Below are 23,102 nucleotides of genomic sequence, written 5' to 3'. Positions count from 1 at the left end.
TTTTCACAGCTGCCCCATACTGGGTTGACATCTTCACTGAGCTTTCTATTTTGACCCAAATGTCTCACTCCTGGTCACTGACCACCAATGCAGACTCCATGAATGTATATGTTTAAAATTAAGATCCCCGCTCGCCGCAACATGCATCACTTTATACTTGTTTACACTGAATTGCATTTGCCATTTTACTGCCCATTCATTCAGTTGAGCGAGGTCCTTTGGGAGCTCTTCATAATCTCTTTTTGTTTTAATGATCCTGAACAATTTATAAATTCTTTTTTTAAAAAAAACACTTGGTTTTACATTGTCCACTTTCCAGTCTTCAGGTATGGAAGTTGATCTTAGCGACAAGTTGCATATTTCAGTTAGAAAATAAGCAATTTCACATTTGAGTTATTTGAGTAATGCTGAATTCCACCCAATACATATAAAATATTAATAATCCAAATCTTGCAGCTGGATACAACAGCTGGAATGTATTTGACAGAATTATTTTGTAAATTAAAATAAAATGTCTGTTCCATGTTGATATCTAAAAAGCCTTTAGGATAGCATCTAGTCAAGTATTATCAGCTCTGTCCTGTCATATCCTCCAGCACATTCAGTTTCCACTGTTTTTTGTGCTGCATAACTGCATTAAGTAGTACAATTACTCCTTTTTTTGAATAAGCACCAGTTATTTACATGTGCAATGTTAGATGTGCTACTGTTTGATCTACAATGCTTTGCTCTAAACAGCTCTAAGAGCTTTGTTACAGACAAATAAAGGCATTTAATAGACAGAATTACATGGTAAAAGTCATTGTTTGGGCACAGCAAATAACTCACACCATCCAGGTTGATTTTCTAGGTTAGTTCACAGCAGCAGCACAATGCCACAAGCTGCAAAACCATGCATTTTCCTTGGAATGAAGGACAACAACTGTAGTTTTGTCAAAACAAAAACTGTTCAGTACATTTTTAAAAGAAGTTTAATTTGGACAATAGCATGGAATTTTAAGCTGTACTGATGTCTCTCATGGGCAGATAAGATTCTTGAAAACAGAACTGACTGCGCTTACATATAACCAGATTGGGTGGACAATTAGCAATTCAAAGTTCCAAGAAAGCAGAGGAACTTCTGTGTGTAAAAGCAACCCAAATTCAGTTTCTCAAGGTTTATTTATGAATGAGATCACTCAAATTCAACATTTTTCAAGAGTCATCTTCTGCCGCTTTCATTACTAAGGAACGTATTTCACATAGTTTCTAGTTCTACAGAATATTATTTCCCACAAAGAAGAAATAGTACTAATCTAAACAAATCTGTAATTTACAAGATAGGTAATTAATTGTCAGTTTTCTTAGTTATTCTCAGTGAATACTAGGATTTGGATTGTGTGCAATGTAAACATTTCATTTTAACTTGCCGCTACAGAATTTAGGATGCCAAGGAGGAAGCTGACATCATACAGGAATACGTATAGATATGTGTTGGATTCATACAGAGCTGCACCTATAATCTAAAACCACGGTTCTAGAATCACTTTATAAATTTTGAGATTTACCTTGCAAAGTAACAAATGCTTAGTCCTCTTTGATCTTTGCAAATTGCATTGGTGGTATTAAGGTTAAAGTAAGGATTCGGAAGATAAGACGGCAACCTCTCCAAAACTTGATATCCATTTGTAGTATAGAAGATTAAGTTGGTTCTTTTCTCAGGATAACTTGTGGATACAATGGAACCTTGGTTTTTCTTGGAAGCCGAACGATTCAGAACCCGAACGCCAAAAACCCGGAAGTAAATGCTTGCGTTTTTGAATGCACTTCAGAAGTCAAATGGCTTCCGAGGCGCGTTTCTCCATTTGCTCCAGTGAAACTGCTGACCGCCCATTGCACCTCGGTTGTCGAACGGTCTTCCAGAACGGATTACATTCGACAACCGAGGTTCCACTGTAATATATTTTCTGTACAGTGGTACCTCGGGTTAAGTACTTAATTCGTTCCGGAGGTCCGTTCTTAACCTGAAACTGTTCTTAACCTGAAGCACCACTTTAGCTAATGGGGCCTCCTGCTGCTGCTGCTCCGCCAGAGCCAAATTTCTGTTCTTATCCTGAAGCAAAGTTCTTAACCTGAAGAACTATTTCAGGCTTAGTGGAGTGTGTAACCTGAAGCGTATGTAACTGAAGTGTATGTACGAACTTAATCTGTTCCGGAAGTCCGTTCTTAAACCGAAACCGTTCTTAAACCGAGGTGCACTTTCCCTAGTGGGGCCTCCCACCGCCAGTGCCCTTCCACAGATTGGATTCCGTTCCTAGACTGAGGTAAAGTTTGCAAACCAGGACCAGTTTTGCAGAGTTCATAAACCAAATCGTTTGTAAACAGGACTGTTCTTAAAACGAGGTACCACTGTAAACTCATTATGTTCTTTTCCCAACCTGCTGCCCTCCAAATGTTTTGGACTCCCACTGCTATCAGCCACAGCCCACCTGTCCAATGGTCATGGATAATGAGAACTGTAGTTCAACATTCCTGGAAGGCACTAGACTTGGGAAAACTGAATTAGAGTACAGTTTCTCAAGGTTAACTACTGATGCTAGCACTTGTACTCATTGCAAGAATTACACAACACCAATACCTTTGTTCGAGTCATTGACCTTTGTGGTTAACAGTCTTTGCTGCCTGGTGAAATAAAATGCATTTAATAGCAACCCCACCAGCTGCCTTTCCATTTGGCTGCAGAAGAGTTCTGTGTTAATTTTTAAAGGCTGGAAAGAACACACTAATAGCAGGATCCAGCTCTCCACAATGTAGCTGAAAGTGCATAGTGCAACAACCTTGCTGAAAATAAGCAAGTCTTGATCTATTCAGAGCTGGGATGGGAAAGAAGGTTGGATGGCTGCCTGCCATGGATGCATTGCAGGGGGTTGGAATAGATGACCCTTGTGGTCATTTCCAATTCTACAATTCTATGAAACTGGTTGGGAACCCTATTTATCCCACCTTGGGTCCAATGATGGAAGGCAGGTAGGATGCAACCACCTGGGAGACCATGACTGCTGAAAGAGAAGTATTTTAAATATACTAAGCTATTTGGGATCTCTTATTCTCCAAAATGGATAACTGCATCAGCCTCTATCGAAGATTAAGTATGCAACAACTATAATTATTGGATCAATATTGTGTTTTAAATATTTATAAGCTCATGCAAAAATCCATATTCCAGATATGGTTTGTTGCTATACCTCCTGTATGTTGTGTGTCTGTGTGAACTAAACAACTGGGGAAAAACATTACTCATAGAAACCAGCAGGGGCTGTCTGAGCTCCATAAAATAACTTCCCACATATACAGAAATTATTTTCACTCTTCTTATTAATCTTTGTCAGAAGACATATTCATTTTTACAATTCTTACTTTCCTTGTTTACACACATTATACAGTATGCTCATCAATTGTGATGGGTGTCCTAAATTATTGATTACCAAGACTGACAAATTGCCAGTCTCACATCAGACTAAATCATAATTCTCACCTAAATACACTATAAATAGCAATAACACCCCCCAAAAAAAACCCCACATCTTTGAGGGCCTACAACTTCTACCTACATATTTCTTCCTCTCCTTCTATAGCCTAATGTATCTTCAGAAAATGCAGAATAATTTTGAAAATATATTTAAGTTCTTGCCTCTCTACATTAAACTGTTTGGTTCTGACAGTGCACAAGTATTCCACTCTGCAACTCTTTTATTTCTGTCCTAAATTTCTGTGCTTGTGCTACGTGCCCACAAAACTAGCATGTCAGGCTTTGTAACACCGCGGGTGCTAAATGTACAATGCCAGGTTGTTGCATTATTATTTTAATCTGGAAAAAGCAACTTGGGGTGGTGGTGTCCAGTCATGACCCTTTCCTTATCTCACCATGGTCCTGAGGGCAGCAAAGGGTGCAAATTTCCAGGTGTAACAGTATCTTTAGAAGGTGATTCCATCAGCACTACGGATGGGAGGAAAGGAGCATAAGAATGCAACATCAAGTCACATGTAGTTTGGGTACAGCAGTTGGTATGCTCCATCCTAAAACAGTTCTATACTGGTTCATCAAGTCGCTGGGTAAGATCAGCTTTTCTCAGAATTTTTCATTTGCAAACCACTTGAAAATTCCTGGGAGTCTCAGTGGACTATTAACAAAACTTTCAAACGAAATAAGAAAGCTCAGTTGGTATCAGGATTGTCCTCACAGGTATGACGAGAGCACACACTGGCAGAATAGTCAAAAGTTGTGCCACTTGTCACAAACACTGGTTAAGATTGATTTAACCCTCAGGTTCAACCCCCGTAGCACTTTTACAAAACTGTGTGAAACAAGTAGTGAGCTGGCACAGGAAATGATTGCAGTCACATTCATACCATGCCATATGAGGGAAAAGAAAACAAGGTTGATTTGTAGCACATATTGTATCTTGGACAATATATTATAGTGATTTCCCAACAGCAATAGGATTGAACTTTTAAATCCATGCCGTATGTTTAAAGGAATGGTACCATTATGTGATCTCTGGTGACTTTTAAGAGATCTTTAAGAGAACTTAAGAGAAGGCTCTCAACTCCACACAAAAGTACCAGATGTACTTATAATCCCAAGCATGTTTACTCAAACGCAAGTCTCAGTGGGTTCAATGGGCTTTTCTCACACAAGTGTGCATGGATTCGCTTAGGTGGAGACTAAGCCCCACTTGGACTAAGTGGAACTTACTTCCAAAGAAACATGCATAGGACTGGGCTGCTGACCTATGCTTATGCCAATCCTTATTTTGCTTACTTTGGGAGGGACAGCCTGCAGAGCGGTGATGTAGTTCTCCAGAGCAACACGGCGACGGTCATTGAGCATGGCTTCAACCCGTGCCATGTGAGTCTCCACTAGCTGCTGTCTCTCATTTGCAGCTTCTTGTTCCAACGATTCCACCTTCTCTTGGAAGTGCTGTTGTAGAAGAAACACAAGTTGTTACAAGACAGCAACAGGAAACCTGAAACCAGCAGATGCCACCCAACTGATTCTAAAATGTCCCATTTTTAAACTGACTCGGAATTGCACTGAATAAACTGGGAGCTTCTGGCATTTAGCGTTTCCTGCATTTCTTATTATCGGGTGCTGCCAATCTTTCCCACTCTCTAAAAATCATGGAAATGACATTTCCGCATGATCCAGTGATGTGGCTTAGTTTCCACTTGGACAGCCAACAACATAAAAATTGCTTGAGTGTGCATAATCAAGGAAAGAGAACCCATTCTTCACCAAGTTAATGATCAAAAAGCACAATATCTTTTTCCTTTCCTTTCAAAAAAAGCAGGTAATTCTAGACTGAAGGGTTTTTAAAACAAACAAGCAAGGAAGGAAGCAAAAAAACAAAGAGGTCCCATTGGGCAGCTGTTTTAGCAGTGGATGAGTGATGGTACTCCTTCTGGATGGCATGTTGCTGTGTTGTGGCAGCAATATATAAAAATAAAACCATGCAGCTGTGTGTGTGTGAGAGAGAGAGAGAGAGAGAGAAAGTTCAGTGTTAAGGCCCCATCGGTGTCACTGTACAGATGCTCGCCCTGATCTTAAGTTTGGAACCCAAATACCCAACAGGCACACAGTGTTTTGTATGCACAGTGGTTAAGCTCAGACTTCTTCACAGCTACACCTCACAGGTGATGGGTACCATATCATCTTCATCACAGAATTCAAAGAATATGTAAATCATCCATGTTAAGATCACAAGGAGCCTCCACCCATGCTTCCTTCAAACTATAAAGATGTGGCAAATTGCATGGACAGGGCTGCAGCATGACTCAACATGGAAGTCCTGACTCACACATTTTTCAAATTACATGGAGAAGATGTAGCAGTATCCATCTCCTTTTCTCAAAAGGACTATCAGCTGTATTGGTATCGTATGACCAGGATTTAAGCCATCTAGACTTGTGAAGGCAGATTCCACATTGTGTTGAGGGAGTGATCTCCAAATTCACAGGACAGAACAAGTAACCCTACATTTTGAAACCTCAAGGTACACAATGGAACTCAGTTTTGCTACACATTTATTTTTATTTTGCAATCCTCATTGGTATGGAACATTCCTTTTTCTCCTTACCTGGATGACTGCCTTTTTATCAGCCTTTGGCAAATTCTTTGCTTGGTGTTCTGCCTCCTCCCATTCCCTCATGACCTGCCCAGACATAAAACACAATACGAGCAAATTGTATTAGGTTCATACTCAGAAGGTGATTTGAGATTTTCTGGTGGTTGGAAAAATAAAATTAATCCAACAAAGCTATTTTGTGCTGGCACCCACAACACTTTTATCAATTTATGATTACAGGCACCTGATTTTTATTTTTACAAAAAAATCAGCATTGTTTTAGAGTATAAATTTTTAATTATTAGCTCATGTATCCTCCCAATAATGAGCCCAGAACAACAAAACTAAATGTAATGTATACACTGCCTCTCAAGGACAGGTTTCAACCCTGCTACTCTGTCCACCCCACCAAGCTAACTATGACCAATATGAAAATAAGTCAGGTTTTAAATGGAAAGCTGGAAAACAAATGGGCAAAAATTGAGTTTCCCTTCAATATACCACTTGTTTTAGTTTTTCTGCAACAATGGCATACGGCTAAGATCAAACTGACAAGCAAAATAACACACTTCTGAAACTCTTTCCCACAATTAGCGCTCTGAATTTTAAGGTCCTTCACAACAGGCCTTTTCTTTTTTGAGGGGGCAGAAACTGAACAGTTATATGAATCAGCGAGCAGATTCTATTACATATTATGCTCAGGGATTATGAAACACAGAAGGCAGATGATTTGTGAAACCATATATTAAGAGATCAGGTTCTTCATTCCCTAAATATGTCCGTCCCCCCGTCCCCTGCTTAAAGACCAAAGTACCTTGAACATTATTGAATCTATAGCATTAATTTAAATATCTGTGTGATCTGTTATTTCATCTAACACACTTTTTAAATATAAAAAAGAGAAAGCTTAAAAGCAGCCAAGGCATAGGGGAAAGAAGACTGAGACTGTGGGTCCGCTGTAGCTTTATTATTATTTTTTTGTGTGTATATATATATATATATATATGCAGGTTTTGGTGTCCTCGGGTGTCTTCCCGTGTAAAAGTTGGGGTGTCTAGGCGACGTTTCGACGAGGTCTCACTCGTCATCTTCAGGCTGGTGCTTTCGGCTTCTTGTTACTGGAACAGAGCGGGATCTCAATGTTTGAGTTCCTATAAATACTGTAGAGGGGGTGTGGTGTCTAGCCTCCAATGTTCTGGGCAGAGAGGAAGTTCCCAGGCTAGTGTGCCTTTTCTTCTTTTGTTCCTTAATTACTTGAGAGATACCTTGAGTGATTTCTTGAGTGATATCCTGAGTACCACTTAGGTGGGTCATTAGGTGTGGATTAGTTGCTAAAGTCTTTGTGTCTTGACCTCTTGAACTTTGTGAAGAGTTTTCCTGAGAAGATGGCTGTATTGCACTTAGTTGTGCTTTGGCTTGGCTTCGTGTATAGGGGCGAGCTGTGGTTTTGTGGCTTGTGTCAGCCAGATCTGTGTAGGGATTGCAGGGGGGTGCAGCATCCGGAGGTGCCACCATGGATTGGCTACTGGATGGTGTCAGTAATTCATCTGTGGAGAGGGTCTGGGTTTGGGTCTGGTGTGGTTGATTGGTGTTGGCGTTCTGTGTGCCTCTGGATCTGGTGTCAGTTTTTGTGGAGAGGGCTAATTTCCAGATGTCTGGCAAGCGGGATGTGTCGTCACGCTTGTTCATGTTGTGAGGGTGTTTCTCTATCTCGATGGCTTCCATGATTATTCTCTTGTGGTGATGTTCCGTGTTAAAGAGCAATTTGGAATCTGCACTGAAACCAAAGTACTCTCCAAAGGTTTCAACTTTGCAGTCGCCCCGAGACGCATCCCCACGGAAAACATCATATGCGGAGTCGAAGCTAGCCTAACCAAATTCAACCCAGATGAAGCCAATAAAATCAGACTTGAAGTCACCAACATCCTCTGCTTCAGCAAACCACCCAGAAGCAATTTACACAAAGAAGAACAGAAAGCACTCACCAACCTGAGGAAAGACAACAACATAATCATTCTCCCAGCAGACAAAGGTAATGCCACAGTGGTGATGAACACATCGGACTACCAAGCAAAACTATCAAAGCTACTCCAAGATCCTGCCTACAAACCTATAAAAACAGATCCCACCACCTATCTGGAAAAAACCACCAAATCCAAAATAAAAGCCTCTCCTATCAGTGAAGAAATCCAGCTAAGAATCATCCCCAGAGAAAAATCATCCAGATGCCCCAAACTCTACGGCCTCCCCAAGATACACAAAGAAGGAACACCACTCAGACCAATAGTCAGCTCCATAGGCTCACCTCTACAAAATCTCGCTAAATTTCTCGCCAAGCAACTTCAGCCCTATGCAGAATCCATCTCTTCACACGTACCAAACTCCTTCCAGTTCATAGAAACAATAAAGAAGCAAAACCTACATCCTAATGACCTACTTGTGAGCTTCGATGTTGTATCTCTCTTCACACAAGTGCCCATTAATGAAGCCTTGACAGCTATTCAAAACAAATACAATCCCCCCGAATACATCTTGGACCTGACCAACCACTGCCTAACCAACACGTACTTCATCCACAATGGACAAAGATACAAACAGATAGAAGGAGCACCTATGGGATCACCCCTCTCACCGGTCATCGCAAACCTGTACATGGAACACTTTGAAACCAATGCTTTAGACAAGTCAGAACACAAACCCAAACTTTGGCTCAGATATGTTGACGACACCTTTGTAATTTGGCCACACGGGAAGGAAAAACTGGATAGCTTCCTCACACATCTCAACAACTTACACCCCAAAATACAATTCACTATGGAAATAGAAGCCAACAACCAACTTCCCTTCCTTGACGTCCTAATCTACAAAAAACCTGATGGCTCCCTAGGACACACTATCTACCAGAAAAAAACACACACCAACCGCTACTTACATGCACAATCACACCACCACCCTGCACAAATAAACTCCGTAGCCAAGACTCTCATCTCCAGAACCAAACGCCTGGCTGACAAAGACCACTTGACAACTGAGTTACAGAATCTCTCAAATGTGTTAATTGCCAATGGATACCAGCAAAACAGGATTACGAAGCTAATCCAAAAGGAAACACCCCCCAAAAACCAAGACACAGAAGAAAACAATGGCATGGCCCTCCTTCCTTATATCAAGGGCACTACAGATAAAATTAGCAAAATCCTCCATAAACACAATATCAAAACAGCCTTTTGCACCAACCAAAAAATAGCCAATATCCTCAGAAACCCCAAGGATAAAATCCAGTTGGAAAACCAAGGGATCTATGAAATACCCTGCAAAGTCTGCCCAGCCACGTACATTGGACAAACAAACAGACGAATAAATGCACGTATCGCAGAACACAAGAATGCCGTCAAAAAAGAAGAAAAAACTTCCTCTCTTTTCCAACACATGAAAGAAACAGGACACGAAATTAATTTTGCAGATTCCAAATTGCTCTTTAACACGGAACATCACCACAAGAGAATAATCATGGAAGCCATCGAGATAGAGAAACACCCTCACAACATGAACAAGCGTGACGACACATCCCGCTTGCCAGACATCTGGAAATTAGCCCTCTCCACAAAAACTGACACCAGATCCAGAGGCACACAGAACGCCAACACCAATCAACCACACCAGACCCAAACCCAGACCCTCTCCACAGATGAATTACTGACACCATCCAGTAGCCAATCCATGGTGGCACCTCCGGATGCTGCACCCCCCTGCAATCCCTACACAGATCTGGCTGACACAAGCCACAAAACCACAGCTCGCCCCTATACACGAAGCCAAGCCAAAGCACAACTAAGTGCAATACAGCCATCTTCTCAGGAAAACTCTTCACAAAGTTCAAGAGGTCAAGACACAAAGACTTTAGCAACTAATCCACACCTAATGACCCACCTAAGTGGTACTCAGGATATCACTCAAGAAATCACTCAAGGTATCTCTCAAGTAATTAAGGAACAAAAGAAGAAAAGGCACACTAGCCTGGGAACTTCCTCTCTGCCCAGAACATTGGAGGCTAGACACCACACCCCCTCTACAGTATTTATAGGAACTCAAACATTGAGATCCCGCTCTGTTCCAGTAACAAGAAGCCGAAAGCACCAGCCTGAAGATGACGAGTGAGACCTCGTCGAAACGTCGCCTAGACACCCCAACTTTTACACGGGAAGACACCCGAGGACACCAAAACCTGCATATATATATATATATATATATATATATATATATATATATAATGTGTGTGTGTAGATAAGTAGATAGATGATATAGATAGATATAGATAGATAGATGTGTGTGTGTGTGTGTGTGTGTGTAGTTTTGGAGGGGAATGGGGAAGTTGCCTGCTTTTTTGCATGGTTGTTTTTTTTAAAGGGGTACAAATATTTTGCCTGTTCTTCTGGAACGGAGGCTGTAAGCGCTGGAATTTTTTTCTTCAGTGAACCTGCTATTTTGCACATGGCTAACACACTCTGTGGAAATTAGCATTACAGTGGTACCTCGGGTTACATACACTTCAGGTTACAGACTCCGCTAACCCAGAAATAGTACCTCGGGTTAAGAACTTTGCTTCAGGATGAGAACAGAAATTGTGCTCCAGTGGCGCAGCAGCTCATTAGCTAAAGTGGTGCTTCAGGTTAAGAACAGTTTCAGGTTAAGAACGGAGCTCCGGATGAATTAAGTATTTTACCTGAGGTGCCACTGTACTGCCAATGTGAGAAGACAGTATTTGGCTTGAGCAAGTTTTCAACATCTCTCATCCACTCCTCAAATATTTTAAGTATGAGGAAGGTGAGATTATAAAATGGCAGGTCATGAGGCTGGTCTGAAGAGATGCAAATTGGGAGGCCCAGAGTTCACTCTGGTGCAGGGATGATAAATACCTTGCAGAACTTGAAGAGCATGATTATCTTTAAAAAAAATAAGACACTGGCCCAACTGTTATTTTAGCAGGATATGTTTTTGTCATCAGTTAAATCTGAATGGTCTATTTACTCTAGCTGGTAAGAAAAATTCATCAGCTTCTGCCAGACACCATCCACATACATAAGTGTCGCAAGAAAAGGAAAAATAAATACATTTTGGGTTTTCGTTTTTTGAAGGTCACGGATTTAGAAATAATCTATTTTTTCAAAAAATCATCTGTGTGGGATGGACAGACCCAAATGATGGAAACAAGAATAAAAATCATGCATTCATTGAAGAAGGGCTCCCCAAGAACCATGAAGTTGTCCTATAAGTGCTTATAAAGCTATTCTCCTTCATTGAAAATACAAAGCTATCACAGCCATACAGATTTATGATACTTCAAAGACTTGGCTGTTTCATGCCGAGAAAATGACAACTTCTGGGCTGAGATTTAAAGAAGGCAGCCATTTCAAAGTCAAACTGTTCTCAGAATTCAGGACACACAGCATGATATAATGCAGGGAAATGGATGGGGAGAAGAGACAACATATGCCATCCATTATTATCAAGGCATATTCTAATCACACCAACCCCATTGTACTTCAAAAAGGAGATTTTAGATTTTATCCTGAGTAGGTGTTCTACACAGCGAGTTTTACGATTATCAGCAGTTCTGATATGTCTGAGGGCAAGGGCATATGGAAAACACCTGCCAACCATGAGGTAATTCTCAAAAAAGCAAAACAAAAACCCCAAATGTCTTTACTAGTTATATGAAGAACACTGTAAAACCTAAGCAAGTGTTATGGCATGACTGCCAAGAGACTGGGTATTCTGCTTGCTCCTGGACAGTTGCTACACGGCCAGTCCTGAGAAGAAGAGAGCTATTTGCTTCAGACCACAGAGACAGCTGTCTGGAATTAATTTGTATGAGGACATGTTAAAAGAAGCTACAAAGCAGGCAAGCTTATATGTCCCAGGAATAAAAAACTTAAGAAACTGATAAGGTGAAATCAGTGTGCGTGATAGGGTTTTACTGACGCTTTCAATGAGGATTAAAAACAAAAACCAAACTCTATACGAAGATTTGAAAACCCAACACCACAAACCTATAACAATCAGGATCTCCTCATCCCTTTCCTAGAACAGCAGTGCACACATAACATTAGAGATGTAAATGTTTCAGAAGAGGAAAACCAAGATAGTCAATGGGACAAACCAATTCCCCTTTCAGGAAAGGCTAAAATGGGGCTTTTCAGTTGAGAGAAAAGTTGAGTGGAAACAGGTGAATACAATTATGCAATGTGTGGAGAAAGTAAACAGGCAATGAAATACAGTAGCACAAACATTAGAGGGCATTGTTGCATGTTTCCTCCCACCCTCCCAAACATCCTTTCAGCTCCAAATGTCTCACTGCACTTTGCACAGAACCATAATATACCGTATTTTTTGCTCTATAAGACTCACTTTTTCCCTCCTAAAAAATAAGGGGAAATGTGTGTGCTTCTTATGGAGTGAATGCGCAGCTATCCCAGAAGCCAGAACAGCAAGAGGGATTGCTGCTTTCGCTGCGCAGCGATCCCTCTTGCTGTTCTGGCTTCTGAGATTCAGAATATTTTTTTTCTTGTTTTCCTCCTCCAAAAACTAGGTGCGTCTTATGGTCTGGTGCATCTTATAGAGCGAAAAATTCGGTAATTCCTGCCCACCCACCCAAATTGGTTCTATGAAAAATGCAAGTCTAATATGTACCACTTTTCTTTCACTGCATGTCAATAGACTGACTGTCAACAACAACAAAAACTTCTGCAGTAAATTATGCAAGGAGAGGTCTTCTGACCCATTTAGGGAGGAGAAAAGATATCAAGCTCCAATAGGAAGATCAGTTTATAACACCAACTTGCAGCTCACCTGAGACATTCTTTCACGGTGCTTGGCTTCAAGCCTCTCTTTTGCTTTTTGGAAATGGGAATGCTCATTCTCATCACCAGGTGTCTCCAAGTACTTGTCAACAGCATCAGGAGTGCTGGCAGCTGTGGTGGGAACTATGGATGGGGATTTACAAAAGGAATAAAGAGGCAAAAGGTTCACTTTAAAAGTGAAATATAGAAGCATCTGTACACTTCCAATATACGGCAACTATTTAAAGCAACTAGCTACTAGAGGAATATAAGAAGAGGATGGTTCATAAAGAGAAGATTTTGCTTCATGGCAGTGGGGGGGGGGATACCCCACACAGATAAAAGATTTTGCCCACATTAGGAATTAAGAAAGCATGCAAAAATTCAAGTTATTCCAGTTCACGTAAAATATATAAACAATCAGAAAAGGCAAGGATTTTAAAACTAAGTACAGTACTGTGTTTTGAAAACAAACATGTGCCCCAACACACATGCACATATTTCAAAAACATCTCCAGAGGCAATTTAACTCCCGAGCCATACTGCCTGAAGTCCAGAGGGAGCATATTACAACTCTGTTCTACAAAACCCTTTTCTTATATATAACTTCCAACAACACATTTCCATTGTCTGACTGTTCTATACACCTAACCATTTTAATCATCATGTTAGAACTGCTGAGATATACTTTGGTTCTATGTTTTCTATTTTACTGGGAGACGGAAATAGTGTACTAACAAAGATTTGATATACTGTATGCAGCTCCACAAATTTCTAACTTCCAGAAAAAGGCCACACGCTTTTGTTTCTCATTATATGACTGACATTAACAATTCCTAATGGTCAAATGCCAAATTTCACTGCTAATAATTTGGGGTTTGACCAAACTTTCTTTTAGCTTTAAGTGGAATTAGGAACAGCCAAAGCTGCCTTATAGGCTACCTATGCTCCCAGGAAAGGTCTTTAAATTCCCCTGCTACCTAGCCCTTTCAACTGGAGTACTAAACCCAAGAGTTTCTGCAGGGAAAAATATGTTCCTGACTATCACTACACTACAGTAATTTCCTAAAATACGGATAAAAAAATCAAAAGCTTATTTAAACATGAAATTGTAATGTGTACACATGCAGATAAGCACTCAAAGTGTCTTCCCTGGAATTTTATTTCTCTATATTATTGTTTATCCAAATATCAAAGTGTATTTTAAGCCCTTTTGCAGCATTCTGAATTTTCAAGAACTGATGGAGGAGTAAACTTTCCAAATATAAGAAATGAACATGAAATGCATTCGACAATCAATATAAAAAATGCATTTCCAAACTGAAAGATGCTAAATATTTCACATTTCAGTGTTTATGCACAACCCATATATGACCATTTTAGAGAACCTCTGAAGGCATAGGACATACCCAAATTAGAAAAATGTACATTCTTGTGAGCATGCATATTTGAGTACAATTTCACAGTTTTATTTTCGAAGACAATCAATACCAAAGATTTAAGGTACAACTACTTGTGCGATGGCTCTTTCTTTAGAAAGACTCAAAATTATCAGAAGAAAGTGCCACCCAAATTACCTATCAACAATAGAAAAGTTCACAGAAACATCTCTCTACTGTCATTATTATAGGTAGGATGACGACGCAGGTGTTGTATCCTGCAACTGTTGACAGAAAGGTTATGAGTTCCCTGTTAGACAAACAGCTAGTTTCAGCATAGAGTCTATGTTAGGAATGGTACCAATACTAATTGAACAAGTGGGACTGCACAAGCTGTAGCTGTGTCCAGCAATGGCAAATTTCTGTATGTTGCACAAAGCAAACCACATCGATTTGAGGCATGTCCAATTTGTACTGCTAATATTTTCCCACAAGGCAAAAGAACCTGTTTCCAAACTGATTTCTGAGAGATAAATGCATAGCCCTGGCTCACCCCACTGGGAAATGCAGATGGCTTCTTCAAAAGAAAGCACATCTGAGGCAAAGCTATCACATTTTGCTGACATCCAGACTACAGTACTTTGCACCCGGAAAAATATTAAGTCCCCTTGACAAAAAAAAGGAAGAAGGAAAAAAAGAAGTTGCAATGAGAAGTGTTTGCACAGCAATCTTAGGCACTCAGCGGTTAGTGCTTGCGAAACTCGTGATGCAATGCTTTCCATTTGGCGGTCATGTCATTTTCTGACTTTTAAATTCCAAACTTTTTTTAATTAATAGAAGCTGGCTGCTCCACTATCATCCCTGAAAATAGAGCACACTGCAAGTACAGCTGAACCGGGGGTGGGGTGGGGGAGGTAGAGGCAGTTGACCCCAGGACACTACTGTATGGTAGCAAGATGGAAGGACTGGTGCAGTTCAATACTTGACTGCTGCCTGGGGCAACTGCTGTTCACTTTAGGCAACATATTGCATAGCTGTGCCAAAGAGCAACGTAGCCCTGACAAGGAAAGAATAAGAGGCAAACAAGATGTGTCAGCAGCAGATCAGATTGCTTGACTTTTGTGCTTCCCCATTCACATTTAAGGAGGAGAATACAGGGCCATAGAAGAAGGAGGAGGAGGAGGAGGAGGAGGAGGAGGCAGGCTTGCTTCCAAGTGGCCTGCTCTCCTACTCCCACAGATGTCTTTCTTCCGTATGAGCTCGCTTCCAGCACCAAAGACTGTCTGAAGTGAAATGTTCCAGTGACTATGTGTGGGATGTGGGGCTGGAGGGTTGGTTGGATGGAAGACAGTTTAGCACAGGGATGGGAAGCAGATGACCCTCCATATGTTATTTGACTAAAACTCCCATCATCCCTGACAGGTGGGGCTAATACCAGTTGGACCACCAACACCACCCTACACTACTGTCTCAGAATAAACATATATTTCACATCACCAAGAACTGGTTCGCATAGTTGTCCTTTACAAGGTGAATCTGGTTTGATACCCAATAAATTTATTCTGTCCTTCAGATTAGGGATTAGGAACCTGTGGACCTCTAGATGTCGATGGATTACAACTTTCATCTCCCGTGACTGCTGACTGAGGTTGATGGGAGTCCAAAGCAAATGGAAGTTCATGGGTTCTCCACTCCCAATTTAGCATCCCTAAAATTATCAGCTAAAGGCAAACTGGAAATTGGATTGGACAATGTGTGTCCTGAGGCATGCACACCCCACACCCCCAACTATTCACAGAGCACAGGATGTGCACATCTGCATTATGCCCTTCAGAAGTAGGGCTAGATAAACAAACTCACCAAGCGTCAAACCAACAGAGCAGCTGAACTGCAAGAACAGGGAAGCCCTGAAATTCAGCAGCCTCACACAATAGCATTTCTATCAAAGCTTTCTTTCCCTGTCTGTTTTCTTAGCTTACATGCTAGCATTAATTCTGCATCCTACTTAGCACCAGGATGCTAAGGAAGCTCTAATTTGGGACATGTGCTGGGTTTTTAATACAGATAGAGAACGTTAAATACATAATGTCTTCTTATTGCATGACATTGATTGTAGTTGTGGGGGGGTTATGTAGTTATGTAAATCTTAAGAGGCTGCTTCAACATCAATTCTGTGAATACATTCCAAACACAACACAATACATTCTTGCTGTAAAAATGAGCATGTTTATGCCCTATGTAAAAGCCAAAAGAAGCCAAACAAACAAATGTATGTTACTTCTGTGCATCTCCTTTTTAAAAACTGGATTAAATTGCTAGTTTAACCTCAGACTAGCTCATATGTCTGTCTCGCTTTTTGACTTTACCACGCTTTCCATTTTAAAGGTGATGGAACAGTATTTTAATGCAGATAAGTCCGGCATGATTTTTATTCTCAGCCGCTCCACGGCACCTAGCTAGTTGTAAATTGGCTTGACTGAGTACTTTTTGTCACCTGCATCCAGGGATCAATATCAACTCACACACCACGGGGCAATTTCAAACTGACATGCACTTGAATCATTGCAGCAAAAGGATTTACTACTGTGTGGATTAATTACAGCTCCTCGTTCTGCCACTGCCATGGCACTAGTCCACTGCAGAGATGTGCAGAGTAGAATTAAATGCTGTAGTATGAGGCTTAACCTTCAAGCCTCTCAATGAAAGATATTTTAGCACAACTAAATGCTAGTTTAACTACTACAGTTGAAGAGTCCATTTTCAACAGATAAACAATACTCAAAGTGCTTTATGATCGTGTTTGTCAAAATGACACTGCTATATATAATCATTACTGTTTGCTTGTTACAATCTTTTCCTGGGAAACAAAAATAGGGACGGTATATTTCAAAGACAATTCTGTGATCTTGAACTCTGAACCTAGGTTTTCAAAATTCAAGTCTCTTATTCTTTTCTTCCCTGTTCTCTTAAAACTATGTGTATGAACCAAAATAGTTACTTATTATTATTATTGTTACTGCTGAAACTTCATAAAATAAAATGTTTAAAGCTTTTAGCCTCTGTAGCACTTCTGGGTAAGGAGAACACATTCATAAGCACACTGTTGGAGAGGGTAATGACTCTTTAAAACAATGCACCTGCAATTTCAAAAGAAACTGTTATACAGACCTAATATTTCCAAGCAAGAATACTGTCTAGACTATTCCACTATCAGCTATAAAATGGTTAATGCCAACAAATTTTAAGATATTGCTAAACCACTCAACTCACTAATGAGACTGGCAAAATCCCCAAAAAATTGTGTTTCATTTTCTGGCAGCTTGAGGAAAACATCCGAGCACTAGAGATAAGGAACATTTTCTTTTAAATAGTTTCTTGATTTCTCTGGAACTGGATGGTGCCAATAAAGCAACAAAATCTGGCTTGGTTGGATTCTCGGAGGAACAAAACTAAAGCAGAATGCAAACCTGGTTTTGCTGAAAATTAACTGCAAAGAGAGAATCAGGTAGCTGTCTGTGAAATCACTAGCCAGGATACACCTTGATTTGGCCAAGAAGCAGTGCCAGTTCCTCACTCCATCAGTACACAAGAGGTGATGTGTTCAACGCTCTTATGTCGCTTGCCAGTTCTTACAGACAGCAGATGCATTTGGGACATTGTTAGAATGAAGGGAATAAGCTGCATTTCCAGGCTGCTCTCCCCCTCCTTCAAAAGGTTTTAATTCAATTTTTGATTAACCAACATTTAGCATAAGGTCCAAAACTTATAAACAATGATTTAACTTAACTATGGTTTCTTGAAGCAAGCCATCTTCATAACAATTGTTTAAAGTTGTTTTGTTTTAAACAAAGTCAAGAAGAACTAGGGTTTGTTGAGTTTGGACAAAATTGACTACAGTTCATCAAAAACAGAAGTGAAGGCTTCCGAACTCCTGCTTGTGGATGTGCTGGAGGAGAGGGTGTGAGCCTGAGTCTTACTGTGACTTGTTTCCTTCACAATAAACAATGGTTTACTGTGATGTGCAAATGCAATTCTACAAGGGTAGCACTGAGATGGAGGAGAAGGAAGCTGGCAAGAAAGGCCAAGAGAGAAAGCAGAAAGATGGGGGGGGGCTGGCTGAAGTTGGTGGGGCAGTGCCCCATTCACCCTGATGGACCGACCTCCAGTGGAGAGCCCCTAATCCAGGCTTCCTCAATCTCGGCCCTCCAGATGTTTTGTGACTACAATTCCCATCATCCCTGACCACTGGTCCTGCTAGCTAGGGATCATGGGAGTGTAGGCCAAAAAACATCTGGAGGGCCGAGGTTGAGGAAGCCTGCCCTAATCTGATATATTCTGTCAACTTGAGAGTGAAATGAAATTCAACAATTAAAAATAGCCGCTGTGCCATAAATCATTTTTCCACAATACAAATACATGGGCTAGGATCCAACAGAATAAGTCCTGTGAGATTAAAGGGTGTGTGTGTAGATTTGCTTTTTAAAAACAGCAGCTACTCCAGACCGCCCAGCAATCCAGGCAATTCATAAACATCGGAATTGCAGGTTTTAAAGGCAAATATTTGAGTGTGTGTAAGCCCCATTATTGGCATCCAGCCATATTCTAGGTTAACCCAACTCCTTTCCTAATTGCAATGTTATTAACACACACAAAAAACAACAATGTATTACCCATACAATTAATCACACTTAAGGTGCACAGCATGCATTTCTTTTTAAGATATCTTTAATTATGCTGTGCTTTAACAGTTGTGTGTGTGGGGGGGGAGGAAATCCACCCTGAAATATAGTATTGAGATTTCCTCAACTCTAAATTCTACTGGAGGGGGTGGGGGAGAAACTAAAGGTTAAGTGGATTCTATGCATGCATGAAAGGTAATATTTAAAGTAAGTTCACTGTTATCCACCCAGGTCTGACATTATCTCATTTGTTTGCTAAAATAAACCGTGCTTAGCATTTCTAATGCCTGATGGCTAGCTAATTTCAACAAGACTAGAGAAATAAAATAAAAATTATGAAAAAGTTATACTGTTTGTGTACATCTTGCTTTTCTTTATATAAACTAAACGCAAAAAGGTAATAAAATAAATACTGCATAGTAAACACTATTCAAATGACTAGAATAAATTTCAAACAATAAAATCAAGGGGGGAGGGGAGAGATATTCCTCATGAAAATTGGGATACAAACTTTTATCCACATTAAAAGATCAGCAGAATAAAAAGGTCCTAGCCACTCACCAGACGCTTAAAAGACAGGGTGTCAATCAGAAATTTCAAGGAAGATCTACAACATGGGTACCACATTAGAAAAGGCGCAGTCTAACAACCCAACCAATTATGCTTCTGAAAGTGGTGATGCCCTGTGGGGTCTCTAGTGTTGAGCACAGTATGTCAAGATTGCATGAGGGCTGGTTTTCCTTCAAACAGCATTTTACTCTGATATAAAGTTTATGATGTACGATGGTGTGTTCTTGATTAAACAGTTACTATCTCACTCAGGAACACTATGCTGAATAAGCATCTGTGGTGAGAAACTGTCTGAAACTGTACTGGTTTCTAGGCCTTCTTCTTCCCAAGGGAGAGGGAAGTAGATTGAGCTGACAAGGAAGCAACCGAGGGTTGTTTTGTTAGTCCAGTGTCTTGGAAACCAAGAATTCAGTCTGTCATACATCGGCTCCAGTAAATGGACCTTTGAGATTCAGGGCAAAATCACATTTGTAAAAACATTAATTGGTACAGCCGGTCTTGAATGTTACCAGTTCATACTACAGATTGGATGACTGATGCATGTTTGAATTATCTCTCTAGTTTCTGCTCAGATTTGACCCAATAGTGCAACTATAACTCATTTTCCTAATGAAAACTGGTTTGGTTGAATTTAATTTGATGTGCTTCAAGATTTGGAGTCTCTTCAGAGAGTCTACCTGAGGGGGCAACTTATCAGGCTTTCCTTTGTCGCAGAAGGCGTGAAGTACCGTAGTGTGACATGTTTCAGTATAAAAGTGAGAAGCCTTAACCTTTAAAGTTATCTCAGATGAAAATGATGTGAAATATCCCTTGCTAGATAGAAGACAAGAGAGAAAGAGAAGCAGCCTATATTTCATGTTGAGAAGAAAAGGCTGGAATTGTATTTATGGAATTCAATTTGCTCTCTCTCTTCAGGTCCCCCCACCCATGGGAATTCTATGAGGCAGAGCTGAGACAACAGGACAGTTACATCAAAGCTATTATATGCCTTATTTGGTTCAGACCACAGTTCAGTTTTTCAGCTTTTAAAACTATAAAAACTATCAATTTTAATCATTCTCCCCACAATACTATATGATGTCTGCTGTGCAGCTACCTTAAATATATTTCTCAAATGTACATTTTTGTTTGTTTTAATCTTGTACAAATCTGCTGTTGGGTTTTTTGCTTTTGTCTCATACAAATATTTTTTAAAATATATCCTAGAACCTTTGGTTTACAGACCTTTGGACAGATCTTTGCCAGGGCCACCCTAACGGTCAATATTTGAACAATTTGAGACCTCTGCTAGAAATTGGGGTGGGGTAAGGATGGTGTCAATAGAAGACTGTGTTGAAAAATGGGCCATACAACTTTCCAAAGAATAAAGCAGTCCAGATGATCTGAAAAGTTAGCACAAATAGTCCAACAAAGCACACTATAGCTAATGATGTTGATGTTTCTGCAAACCAAATGTTTCTGCAAACCAAAGACTTACCACAGTTTAGGGTTTGGGTAACATACTAAACTATGGGTAATCAAAAGAAGTAGTGGAAGTTTCCAATCTCTTCCTTGTGATTGTATTGAAAGAGAGGCGAGGCAGAATTCCATGAACCAGAGGCCTGTTTATTGTGACATCCAAATACAAACGTTCAATTGTTTGCTAGCTACCCAATGTACAAAATAACAAAAACAATGTGCACACATGTGTGAAACAGACTTTCCTTATCACCACCGGGGGGGGGGGGGGAGATCTGTTTTATAAAAGGAAAAGGAAAGATATAAGCAAACTGAGTAACTTTTTCCACTGGAACCATTTTGTTGTTGTTGTTTATAATGTGAATATATGCATCCTGGCATTTTGATGCATGTCTGGTGTTTTCCCAAAAGAGGACAGCAAACAATTATAAAACAACGAAAGGCAGCTTTACAGGCTTGTGGGCTGTTTCTGTTTTAATCATGCATTGTACGTGCATGAGAACAAAGGCACAGACACACACGAGCAAATGCATTTCTAAAGCAAGTCCTACAACAGAGACTCTCATTCCAAGTGCCTCATCTCCCTGCTTCCATTACCTTGTGCCTATAACAAGTCACAGATGGGAAAACAAAAGTCGCCAATTGTCAAGCTTGAATAGAAAGAAAGAGACACACGTACTAATGGCCAAACACACTCTACAAGATGTGAGCAATTAAGAGAAGCTGACAGAGGGATGTACGGTTAGTGGTGGTAAAGGCCCACTCCCAGGGGAATTAAGCAGCAGAGCCAAAGTGGCACAAGATAGAAAAGAGAGAGAGAGACTGCCACAGGCTGGAGAGGTCCACTTACTGACGCTGCCACAGACTGCCATGCAGTATTCCTCAGTGTCAAAGTTGTTTCGGTTTCCACCGCATCCGCCGTAAAAGAATGGTGCACATTTTCCTTCAGTCACATCAAAGTACCAGCGGGAGATCATTGAGCGGCAAGGACCAGTCTCAGCTTGTTCAGAGCACACCTCTAATTATAGGAGATGTGGAGGAACTATATTTAGCGTGAAAGTGGAATTGTCAATGCTCTTCTACATACCTTTATTTGTAGTCATATACATAGCCCTAGGAGACCAGGAGTTACCCTAGGAAGAGGTTAATCTACTAGGTGTCTCTTTACATGTTTGTTACATCATTCAAAAACCAACTGCTTTTAGTCCCACAATTAAAATCGGATTCAAACCATTCAAGATATTGGTTCGTGTCTCAGTGGAGCGCTGAAAGCCCATTAGGGAGGACCTGAACTGTACGCTATTTACTTTGGAAATGCTCATGCATTGCCACATTATAAAATCACCCCTCAGAAGACAAAATTGAAGTACAGTGAAAGCTATTTCTCCCTATGCTGAAAGGACTGATACACCGATGAAGGGAGGACAGCTGAAGTTACTCCCAATATAGTCCCATTCTCAATGACGACCCTTAAAACAAGAGGTATCCAGTTTTGTATGCTTCTGTGTATGACAGGGGGCCATGTCCTAATGAAACACATCACACATCTACAAGCTTAAATGGATTTTGTTATTTAGGTTAGCTACTATATCTGCCTCTGAACTAAAAATGTAAAAATAAAAATAAAAATCTATATGCTCATCTTAGAATCCCATTATGCATCAGTGTACATATCTGTAGCCCTTTACCAATAATGTTCCAAACAGGAAATATATATATACATATATATATACAGATACACATACTCCTTTGTAAACCTGCAGAACATTAAATGGCTGGACATAAAATGGCAGTTCTTCAGTTGTCATTCCTTTCCCCTTTCCTCATGGAAGCAGAGTTTGCTATGATCTTTATCCTGAACATTTTTAGGAGCATAATTTTGTTATTATTCCATCCTATCACTGCATGTTTCTACGTCATAATCAACCTGCTAGTCAGTATGTCTTTCAAATCACTTCAACTGTAAATAAGCCAAATTTCCCTCCCCACTTACAAATGGTTGCTGAGACTTTCAACACACTTTTCACCTAGGATATTTATCTTACCTCATACAAAATGCATTTGATCTTACAT

At 40.3% G+C, this 23,102-nt stretch overlaps 1 protein-coding gene across 4 annotated transcripts in view; it reads right to left on the bottom strand.

Moving 5' to 3' along the window:
- APP (amyloid beta precursor protein) overlaps positions 1–23,102 on the bottom strand; it is a 147,127-nt gene that overhangs the window by 31,410 nt on the left and 92,615 nt on the right. For 2 of the 4 annotated variants that reach the window (XM_083736579.1, XM_083736580.1), the window contains exons 7-10: positions 21,880–22,047; positions 12,954–13,087; positions 6,117–6,191; positions 4,802–4,960 (exon numbers count right to left, since the gene is read on the bottom strand). In XM_083736579.1, the coding sequence (XP_083592705.1) occupies positions 4,802–4,960; positions 6,117–6,191; positions 12,954–13,087; positions 21,880–22,047 (536 nt within the window). The remainder of the gene's footprint in view (positions 1–4,801; positions 4,961–6,116; positions 6,192–12,953; positions 13,088–21,879; positions 22,048–23,102) is intronic. The other 2 variants (XM_083736581.1, XM_083736582.1) reach the window with 1 other exon arrangement.

This window comes from Podarcis gaigeae (assembly GCF_964106915.1).
Source record: "Podarcis gaigeae genome assembly, chromosome: 4".
In the NCBI taxonomy this organism is placed as follows: Eukaryota; Metazoa; Chordata; class Lepidosauria; order Squamata; family Lacertidae; genus Podarcis; species Podarcis gaigeae.
Note: the sequence above shows the minus strand (reverse complement) of the source record. Positions and strands in the feature narration are given on the sequence as shown.